This window comes from Gopherus evgoodei, chromosome 4 (assembly GCF_007399415.2).
Source record: "Gopherus evgoodei ecotype Sinaloan lineage chromosome 4, rGopEvg1_v1.p, whole genome shotgun sequence".
Lineage (NCBI taxonomy): Eukaryota > Metazoa > Chordata > Testudines > Testudinidae > Gopherus > Gopherus evgoodei.
Window position 1 is genome coordinate 155,348,387 of NC_044325.1, and position 11,040 is coordinate 155,359,426.

General features: G+C 56.4%; 1 protein-coding gene across 1 annotated transcript; it reads right to left on the reverse strand.

The window, feature by feature from the left end:
- Window positions 1-1,279: 1,279 nt before the first annotated feature.
- On the reverse strand, window positions 1,280-8,392 carry LOC115651135 (nuclear factor 7, brain-like). Its single transcript, XM_030562058.1, has 6 exons — window positions 7,665-8,392; window positions 7,223-7,318; window positions 5,959-6,192; window positions 5,532-5,554; window positions 5,294-5,418; window positions 1,280-4,536 (listed from the first exon to the last, which is right to left on the reverse strand). The coding sequence occupies exons 1-6, from the start codon at window positions 8,076-8,078 to the stop codon at window positions 3,995-3,997; spliced, it is 1,434 nt and encodes a 477-aa protein (XP_030417918.1). The 5' UTR covers window positions 8,079-8,392; the 3' UTR covers window positions 1,280-3,994.
- Window positions 8,393-11,040: the final 2,648 nt, after the last annotated feature.

An 11,040-nucleotide genomic window follows, 5' to 3' on the forward strand; every position in this document is an offset into this window, starting at 1 on the left:
CCCCACACCCATCCGCCCCATAGCCCTCTGGGCCCCACTCCCCCTGCATTCCCCCCACTCATCTGCCCCATAGCCCTCTGGACCCCACACCCCCTGCACCCCCCACACCCATCCGCCCATAGCCCTCTGGGTCCCACACTCCAGCGCCCCTGCACCCCCACACCCATCCACCCCATAGCCCTCTGGGCCCCACACTCCAGCCCCCCTGCACCCCCCACACCCATCCGCCCCATAGCCCTCTGGGCCCCACTCCCCCTGCACACCCCACACCCATCTGCCCCATAGCCCTCTGGGCCCCACACTCCAGCCCCCCTGCACCCCCACACCCATCCGCCCCATAGCCCTCTGGGCCCCACTCCCCATGCACCCCCCACACCCATCCGCCCCATAGCCCTCTGGGCCCCACACTCCAGCCCCCCTGCACCCCCCCACCCCCATCCACCCCATAGCTCTCTGGGCCCCACACTCCAGTCCCCCTGCACCCCCACACCCATCCGCCCCATAGCCCTCTGGGCCCCACCCCCTCAGTCCCCCCTGCACCCCCCACACCCATCCGCCCCATAGCCCTCTGGGCCCCACCCCTCAGTCCCCCCTGCACCCCCCACACCCATCCGCCCCATAGCCCTCTGGGCCCCACACTCCAGCCCCCCCTCCACCTCCCAGACCCATCCGCCCCATAGCCCTCTGGGCCCCACACCCTCCTGCACCACCCACACCTATCAGGGCCCACCCCCCACAGCCTCCCCCCCAAGCATGCATATGGCCCTCTACAGTCTCTACAACCCCCCCCAGACCTCCCATAACCACAGCCACCCCTATGACGCACACCCTGCCCCTCTGTGCACACCCCCATCCCTGCACTGCCCCCCATGCACCCGCCTAGCCCCCCTAACCCGCACCCACACCTGCAGTCCCGCTCTGCACCCCGTCTACACACACCCAGCCCCTCGAGGCCCAGGACGTGTGTGCACACAAACGCCACAGAGCTGCCAGTTCTGGCGGGAGGTCTTCCTGGAGGTTTCATCATGACCCTCTGTAATCCCTGTAGAGTCCAGGCCAATGCTGGAGGGTTGGCGGGAGAGACACAACCCCACTTGCAATGATATTCTCCAAGGCCCGTCGGTAGAAACCAAAATTCTTCCACTGTCCCCACTCAGAACTAGCCCCAGCTCATCCGTTTTGATTTTTTTCCGGCTTAAAACGAACAGACCTGGGTTTTTTCGGTAACATAATGAGCCTTTGCCCTGATGGAGCCAACCAAACAAATAACCATTGTGAACATAAACCAAAGGCTTTTATTTCACTTTGATCCCACTGAAGTCGTTTGATGCCACCTGCCATATTTGAGCCGTTGTCTGATCAAAACTAGAAGAAAGTTTGCCCTGATAGAACAAGGAAAGATTTTGACATTTCCATTGTTTCACCCTGAAAATGGTGGTGGGGTTTTTTTTTTTAAATACAAAGTGAAACATTTTCACTTTTCCTGGTGGAAACTGAATGGAAATAATTTTTGTAAGAAGTGAGATGATTTAACTTTCTATTGAAACTAAGTGAAATCCTCCTATTGCCATCAAATTAAAAAGTTGACTTTTCTTCCTTGTAACGAAGTGAAAATTGTAATTACGAAAAAGGGAAATGTTTATTGATCGCATATGAAAGAAAACCATCTTTCGAATTAGCTGAAATTTCAGCTTTCTCCAATTCAAAGCAATTTTCATTAGGACTCTAATCAACACGAAGTGCAGTTTGGGTTTTTGAGGGTTTTTGGGGGGTTTTTTGGTAAAGATTCACAATATGTTGAATTTGTTTGATGGAAAAATCAATCGCTTTAGCCAGAGCAGACATTTTCTTGCAAAAAAAAATCAGTTTAGATGAAGACATTTTTTGCTGGGAAATCTTTCTGCACAAACCATTTGGACCAGGGTGAAAAGAGACAGCCCCTGCCCCTAAATGCTCACAGTCTAAATAGACAAAGGCAGGATCATCCCCCCATTTTACACATGGGGAAACTGAGGCCCAAACTGATTCAGTGACTCCACAGAGGTCACATGGGGAGTCTGTGACAAAGCCAGGGATAGAACCCAGGTGTTCTGAGACTCAGTCCCCACTAGACCCGGCTTTCCTCCCAGAGCTGGGGATAGAACCCAGGAGTCCTGGTTCACAGCCACCTCTCCCCTGCCTCTGACCTACTTAACTCCACTGCCCTCCACCTCCAGACAGAACAAAAGTTGGGCAAGAAGCAGCTTTTCCATTGAGCAGGAAACACTAAGATTTCAAAAATATTTCAGTTCCCCCAAAATACTTTTATTTTGAAATATTTTTGAAAAATGATGGTTGGGGGGGGGGAATCACTTTGCATCAATCAAAATATTATGGTCCAATTTCAACCTTTATCAAAAATTATTTCCTATAAACAGTTATGTAAAGTTATATTAATAGACAATTGTTTATATACTTTTAAAAAAATCCAGTCTGTGAAATATTGTATACAAAATATTCATTGTATAAGTACACATATAGCATGATATTTAAATATTCTAGATAGCACATAATCGTCTAAGTTTAATGTGACTTAAATTTATATTCTATGAATATTCAGCTTGGGAGAACTAGATTCGTAATTTATAATTTGGATGCATATTGATGTTTATTTTTAACCTTTTTTTTTTTTTAATCAATTTAAACTCTCTCAGTTGCAGGAAATTCGGGGAGTGTCAACTAATTATTTAATGATCGTCTCTAAAGTTCGCAAGCCACTTTTGTCTTTGATTATCTGTCCAGGTCAATGATTACTAACGGAAATATTTATTGGTCAGTTTGGGGGCGCGGATGGTGAAACTGACGTTAACGGATACAAATGAGCCGATACAAATCCAGTCCTTCCAAGCCTAAAGAGTGTAGGGCTGATAACAATGACAAATGTAAAATTCAAAAATATCAAAACGAAACATCACGTTGAAGCAAAAAAACCCAAAATGCCCTGATGTGATTCTCCCCTGCCTGCCAGTCCCTCCTCCCCGAAATGTCATCCATGGCATTTTTTCCCTACATGAACATGGTCCATATTTGGAAAATTTCCCACCGCCTCTAGCCAGAACTCAGGAGTCCTGGCTTCCACGCGGGTACCTTTAATGCAAGTGCGTCTTTGCCTCTTATCACCCACCCACCGATTATGGAGCATAGAGCAGCATAGAAATCTGTCTCCTGTGAGGATCCAGCACGTGTCTGTGGCATTGTTTCAGATGATCCAGGGCCTAGCGCCAGGATGTCACTGTGACCCCATCCACTCTTGATTGAAAACTTGCCAGGGATGGAGAATTCACCACAGCCCTTGGGAAATTGTTCCCAGGGTGAATTCCCCTCCCTGTTACAAATTTGTACCTTATTACTCCTCTGAACCTGTCTAACAGCCAGTGGATTGTGTTAGACCTTTCTCTGCTAGACTGAAGAGCCCACAATCACGTCCATTCCCCATGGAGGTAGTTACAGACCATGATCTAGTCACCCCGTGGCCTTCTCTTTGTTCCTCTAAACCCCTTGAGCTCCAGGAGTCTCTCATGCTAAGGCAGGTTGTCCAATCCTTTAATCCTGGTTCTTCTCTGACCCCCTCTCCAGTCGATCCACGTCCTTCTCGAGTGGTGGGCACCAGAACTGGACACAAGACCCCAGCCACGGTTGCATCAGGGCCAAATAAACCTCTCGGCTCCTACTTGCCGTTCCCCTGTTTGTGCAACCCGGGATCACACTAGTTGGATCTTTAGATTCTTTTCAGAGTCCCTGCTTGGCAGGATACAGTCTGGCCTTGCACTCAGCTCCTTCTTGCTTTGGAGAACCAAACAGCTGGGCTTGACAGGTTTGAGAGTTTTTTTCGACGTGTAAGGTGGTGCTTATAAAGCCACTGGCTGGCTCTTGGGGGCAGGGAATGGGGCACGGGGCCTCTCCCCTCTAGGGGGCTGTGGCTCTGATCTGGCCCCAGGGCAGAGGACCAGCTGGCTCAGGGCAAGGGGCAGATTTTCAGGGGGGTAGCGTTCCCCTCCGAATCGTACAGCCCGGGGCAGAAATAGGGATACACACTCTCTGCAAACTGAGCGCTGAATGTATAGAGGTGGGCCATGCCCTGGGCATCGTAGAAGGAAACCTGGCCCCCTTCGTAGTCCAGGTACACCCCAATCCTGTGGGGCAGGGCCTGGGGGCGGAGCACCATTGGGGGCGTGTCCTTGGCCATGAGCTCGGCCCCGCCCCGGAGTCGAATGACCCAGAATCCCTTGCTGGGGGAGGCGTGGATCTTCCCTTTGCGGCTGATGGAGGCGTGGACCACGCCCAGCGTCCACGCCGGCTTCTCCCCGACCTCCACCTCCCAGTAGCGCCTCCCGGAGGCGAATGCCCCCGCGCCCAGCACGGCCACGCAGAAATCGAAGCGGGTGGGAGTGTCGGGGAGGGGCCGGCGGAGGTGGCCATCCCGGACCCGGATGCGATCCTCCGAGAGAACCAGGCAGGGATGAGCCGTGGTGGGATCCAGCGTCACCAGTGGGAGATCTGGGGAGGGAAATGGAGAAGGGGGGGAGGGGGCAGGGTTGGTTTAACATAGGACCCCCCTCTTGAGCCCCCACCCTGCTCCCTGCAGCACAGCGCCCCCTAGTGCCTCACTGGGGCTTTGGGGCCAGCCCTGACTGCCCGGGGAGAGCGCCCCCTACCGAGCCCTGCTCCCTGCAGCACAGCGCCCCCTAGTGCCACACTGGGGCATTGGGGCCAGCCCTGACTGCCAGGGGAAAGCGCCCCCTGCTGAGCCCCGCTCCCTGCAGCACAGCAACCCCTAGTGCCGCACTGGGGCATTGGGGCCAGCCCTGACTGCCAGGGGAAAGCGCCCCCTGCTGAGCCCCGCTCCCTGCAGCACAGCGCTCCCTAGTGCTGCACTGGGGCCAGCCCTGACTGCCAGGGGAAAGCGCCCCCTGCTGAGCCCCACTCCCTGCAGCACAGCGCCCCCTAGTGCCGCACTGGGGCATTGGGGCCAGTCCTGACTGCCAGGGGAGAGCGCCCCCTGCTGAGCCCCCTCCCTGCAGCACAGCGCCCCCTAGTGCCCGGGGAGAGCGCCCCCTGCTGATCCCACCCCGCTCCCTGCAGCACAGCGCCCCCTAGTGCCGCACTGGGGCCGGCCCTGACTGCCCGGGGAGAGCGCCCCCTGCTGATCCCACCCCGCTCCCTGCAGCACAGCGCCCCCTAGTGCCACACTGGGGCATTGGGGCCAGCCCTGACTGCCAGGGGAGAGCGCTCCCTGGTGAAACCCATCTCTTACCTATGTTGAGGATGGATTTCATGTCCTTCCAGGCAGTATACTGGATCGGCCCTTTGAATTGCCCTAGAGTCTGTGATAGGGACCCCGTATTCGGCCCACAAGGGGTAACCAGTTGCTGCTTCATCCTATGTAAGAGGGAAGAACCGCCCCCCCACCCCCCATAGGGTGTGTTAGTGAGCAATAATGGAAGTGTGGGGGGAATCAGGGAATGAAGCTGCTTCTGCAGTAGCAGACTTACCAGTCCAGGGAGGATTTTATGTCCTACGAGGGGACGGACATGGAGAGAGAGACAAGGAATTAGTATTGTTCTGTCTCTTTAAGACACTGTGGGGTGTTGGGACTGGCTGGCTCAGTGGGGTGGGGGATGAGACATGGGGTCTTTCCCTTCTAGGGGGCACCGACTCCCATCTGGCCCTGTGGTGGGGGACTGGCTGGCTCAGGGGGGTGGGGAATGAGACGTGGTCTTTCCCCTCTTGGGGGCGCCGACTCCCATCTGGCCCCATGGTGGGGGACTGGCTGGCTCAGTGGGGTGGGGAATGAGACATGGGGTATTTCCCCTCTTGGGGGCGCCGACTCCCATCCGGCCCCATGGTGGGGGACTGGCTGGCTCAGTGGGGTGGGGAATGAGACATGGGGTCTTTCCCCTCTAGGGGTGCTGGACTCACTGTCAGGAACTCCATGGTGTTCTGCTGGGGCAAGTGGGTCTGGGCCTCTGCGAGCATCTCCTGGGCTGCCTGGCATTTCCCTGCCAGCTCCTGCAGGTTCCTCTCCATCGCCCGCAGCTGGGCTCTGCCCGCCCGCTGCAGCCTTTCCTGCCACTCCTCCTCCTGGGCGACCAGCCAGCCCCGCAGCTTCCCGAACTCCGTGGCGATGTGATCCTCCAGGCTGAGCACCGTCGCCTGCAAAACACCGGCCAGCGGCTCCAACACCCCCTAGGTACCCTCTCACATCTCCTGAGCTAATACTGCAGGTACTAGAGCTAATACTCCCTGGGACCCAGCATCCCTTGGGCTAATACTCCCAGGTACCTCCCAGGATCCTTCTATAGCTAATACTCTCTGGGGTGCAGCAGCTGTCCAGCTAATACTCCCTGGTACCCAGCATTTCATGAACTAATACCCCCGACATCCTTCTATAGCTAATATGCCCCAGTACCTAGCATTGCTCCAGCTACTTGAGTACCCAGCAACTTTCTAGAGCTAATGCTCCCAGGTACCTACCATCTGTGCATTGCGAACATCCCAGGGTACTCAGGTACCCAATATCTCCATATAGCGAATACTCCCAGGTACTACCACCTGTGCATAGCGAATACCCCCAGGTACTCAGGTACCTAGCATCTCCATATAGCGAATACTCCCAGGTACCTATCATCTGTGAATAGCAAACACCTCCTGGTACTCAGGTACCCAATATCCCCATATAGCTAATACTCCCAGGTACCTACCATCTGTGCATAGCGAATACCTGCCAGGTACTCAGGTACCCAATATCTCCATCTAGCAAATACTCCCAGGTACCTACCATGTGTGCATTGCGAATACCCCTAGTAGCAGACTTACCAGTCCAGGGAACTAGTATCTCCATATAGCTAATACTCTCAGGTAATCAGAAATTAACTTCACTATACACCAAGTATCTCACATTCTCTCCAAGCTATGGTAAGACTCAAGGTACCCCACCCTCAACCCTACCCTTACTAGGGTGACCAGATGTCCTGATTTTATAGGGACAGTCCCAATACTCAGGGCTTTTTCTTACATACCTGCCTATTACTCCCCACCCCCAGTCCTGATTTTTCACACTTGCTATCAAGTCACCCACTCAGCCCTGCTGTCCCCTAGAGGGCTGCCTGCCTCCTCCCCACAGTCCCTCAGGTGGGGGGAGTCAGGGATCCCGCCCTTCCCGGATCCACTCAGCCCCAGGTACCTGGTGGTTCCAAATCCTCTCTTCCTCCTCCGTCTTCAGCTTCAGGAGCCCAGCGAGGCTGGACTCCAGCTGGGCTATGGCTGAGGGCAGCTCCTCCTACAGGGCAGCAAAAAGGCTGGAGGTGAGGGTGGGGGATCACAGGCCAGTGCACCCAGCTCCAACCCACCAGAGCCCACTCTCCAAGCGGTGCACAGAACCCAGGAGTCCTGGTTCCCAGCTCCCCCCCACTAGACCCCGCTCCCCTCCCAGAGCAGGAGAAAGAACCCAGGAGTCCTGACTCCCAGCTCCCCAGGCTCTAACCCACCATACCCCACTCCCCTCCCTGAGTCGGGGAGAGAACCCAGGAGTCCTGGCTCCCAGCCCCCCTGCTCTAACCACCATCCCCCACTCCCCCCCCTGAGCTGGGAATAGAACCCAGGAGTCCTGGGTCTCCCAGTCTCACCTGATGCTGCCCAGTGGCCTGGTGGATGGGGAGGAACCGGAGGTTTTCGTATAAGCCTGGTTCCCTGCAGAGCTCACTGGTGAATGCCTCACCTGCCACCCTCTGGGGTTCGCTGTGCTCCTGGCACCTGCCCCCTGGGCACACCCCCTCCCCTGCCCCACCAGGGCTCAGCCCCCTGGCCTGGTTGATCAGCTTCCCCAGCAGCCTGCAGGGGGCATATCTCCTGTCGGAGCAGGGCTCCCGGCATTCAGGGCAGGCAGGGGGGACACCCAGGGTGCCCCACATTCTCTCGATGCAGCCCTGGCAGTAGACATGGCCACAGGGCAGGGTGACGGGATCCTGAAGCCAGTCCAGGCACACGGGGCAGGAGAATTCCTCAGAGAGAGACCCCAATTGGGGGGCAGGAGAGGCCATGGGGGGCAGATCCTGGCTCCCAGCCCCCCTGTTCTAACCAGTAGACCCCACTGCCCTCCCTGGGCCGAGGGGAGAAGCCAGGAGCTGCTGTGCCTGTGTGCTCTGCAGCGAGGCCCAGGGAAAGGTGCGGCACAGGTTACATTTGCTCTACCCACGAGTTTATCACTCCCAGGGTGTGGGCCTGAGATCTCTGCTCAACACACCCAGCCAGTGAGAGATGCTCAGAGATAGACACGGAGTCCCAGCCAAAACACACCCACACCCACACTCACAGCCAGAATCTCTCTCACACACACACACAAACACAGAGGACAACAGCCAGAATCTCTCTCTCTCTCTCCTCACACACACACACACGCTAACAGCCAGAATCTCTCACACACACACACACACAAACACAGAGGACAACAGCCAGAATCTCTCTCTCTCCTCAGATACACACACACGCTAACAGCCAGAATCTCTCTCTCTCCTCAGACACACACACACGCTAACAGCCAGAATCTCTCTCTCTCACACACACATACACACGCTAACAGCCAGAATCTCTCTCTCTCACACACACATACACACGCTAACAGCCAGAATCTCTCTCTCTCACACACACATACACACGCTAACAGCCAGAATCTCTCTCTCTCCTCAGACACACACACACACTAACAGCCAGAATCTCTCTCTCTCACACACACATACACACGCTAACAGCCAGAATCTCTCTCTCTCTCACACAAACACACAAACACAGAGGCCAACAGCCAGAATCTCTCTCTCACACACACACACACACACACACGCTAACAGCCAGAATCTCTCTCTCTCTCTCACACACACACACGCTAACAGCCAGAATCTCTCTCTCTCTCTCACACACACACACGCTAACAGCCAGAATATCTCTCTCTCTCTCACAAACACACAAACACAGAGGCCAACAGCCAGAATCTCTCTCTCTCTCTCTCACACACACACACGCTAACAGCCAGAATCTCTCTCTCTCTCTCTCTCACACACACACACGCTAACAGCCAGAATCTCTCTCTCTCTCACACACACACGCTAACAGCCAGAATCTCTCTCTCTCTCTCACAAACACACAAACACAGAGGCCAACAGCCAGACTCTCTCTCTCTCTCACACACACACACACGCTAACAGCCAGAATCTCTCTCTCTCTCTCTCACACACACACACACACACGCTAACAGCCAGAATCTCTCTCTCTCACACACACACGCTAACAGCCAGAATCTCTCTCTCTCTCTCACAAACACACAAACACAGAGGCCAACAGCCAGACTCTCTCTCTCTCTCTCACACACACACACGCTAACAGCCAGAATCTCTCTCTCTCTCTCTCTCTCACACACACGCACATGCTAACAGCCAGAATCTCTCTCTCTCTCTCTCTCTCTCACACACGCTAACAGCCAGAATCTCTCTCTCTCTCTCTCTCTCACACACGCTAACAGCCAGAATCTCTCTCTCTCTCACAAACACACAAACACAGAGGCCAACAGCCAGACTCTCTCTCTCTCACACACACACACACACGCTAACAGCCAGAATCTCTCTCTCTCTCCCTCACACACACACAGCCAGCCAGCCAGCAACGCACATGCACAAACATGCTTGCTAATGGTCTCTCTCTGTCTCCGTCACTCTCACATACTAACAGCCAGATTTACACACACACCCCTCCCGAGGCAGGTGATGAGCAGAGCCGGAGGCACCCCCTCAGGCCAGCAGGGGGCAGCCCAGCACTCGCCGTCTGGCAGCCCCGGCAGGGCAGGATGGGTCTGGTGGGGATAAGATGTATTAACCAACCACAGACTCTAGGGGTAGGGGTGCCAGGGTCCGGTTGTCGACTGGAACGCCCAGCCGAAAAGGGCCCCTGGTGGCTCTGGTCAGCACTGCTGACAGGGCCGTTAAAAGTCTGGTTGGTGGCACAGCCGGGCTAAAGCAGGTTCCCCGTGGCTCCTGGAAGCAGCAGCATGTCCCCCTTCCGGCTCCTATGCATAGGGGCAGCTAGGGGGGTCTGCACTCTACCCCTGTCCCAAGCGCCGGCTCTGCAGCTCCCATTGGCTGGGAACTGCACCTTCCGGTAAGAGCCAGAGGGGGGACATGCCGTTGCTTCTGGGAGCTGCTTGAGGTAAGTGCTGCCCAGAGCCTGCACCCCAACCCCCTGCCCCAGGCCTGATCCTCCTCCCGCCCTCCAAACCCAGCCCGGAGCCTCCTCGTGCACCCTAAACCCCTCATCCCTGGCCCCGCCCCAAGCCCACACCCCCAGCCTGGAGCCCTCACCCCTTTCTGCACCCCAACTCCCTGCCCCAGCCCAGATCCCCCTCCCACCCTCTGAACCCAGCCCGGAGCCGCCTCCTGCACCCTAAACCCCTCATCCCCAGCCCCACCCCAAGCCCGCACCCCCCAAGCCGGAGCCCTACCCGCTCCTGCACCCCAACCCCCTGCCCCAGCCCAGATCCCCCTCCCACCCTCTGAACCCAGCCCGGAGCCGCCTCCTGCACCCTAAACCCCTCATCCCCAGCCCCACCCCAAGCCCGCACCCCCCAAGCCGGAGCCCTACCCGCTCCTGCACCCCAACCCCCTGCTTCAGGCCTGATCCCCTTCCCGCCCTCTGAACCCAGCCTGGAGCCCCCTCCTGCATCCTAAACCCCTCATCCCTGGAGCCCACACCCCCTTCTGCACCCCAACCCCCTGCCCCAGCCTGGAGCCCCCTCCCACACGCCTCATTTCCGGCCCCACCCCAGAGCCTGGACCCCCAGCCAGGCCCCTGCCCCGTGAAAAGAAGGGAGGGGGGGAGAGTGAGGGATGGATGGGGGCGGGGCCTCAGAGAAGGGGCGTGGCAGGGGCGTGGCAAGGGTGTTCCCTTCTGTGTGAGCAACCGCAACCCCTATCCAGGGGTGACAATTCACCGCACCCTGGGGCTTCAATTGGATGGTCA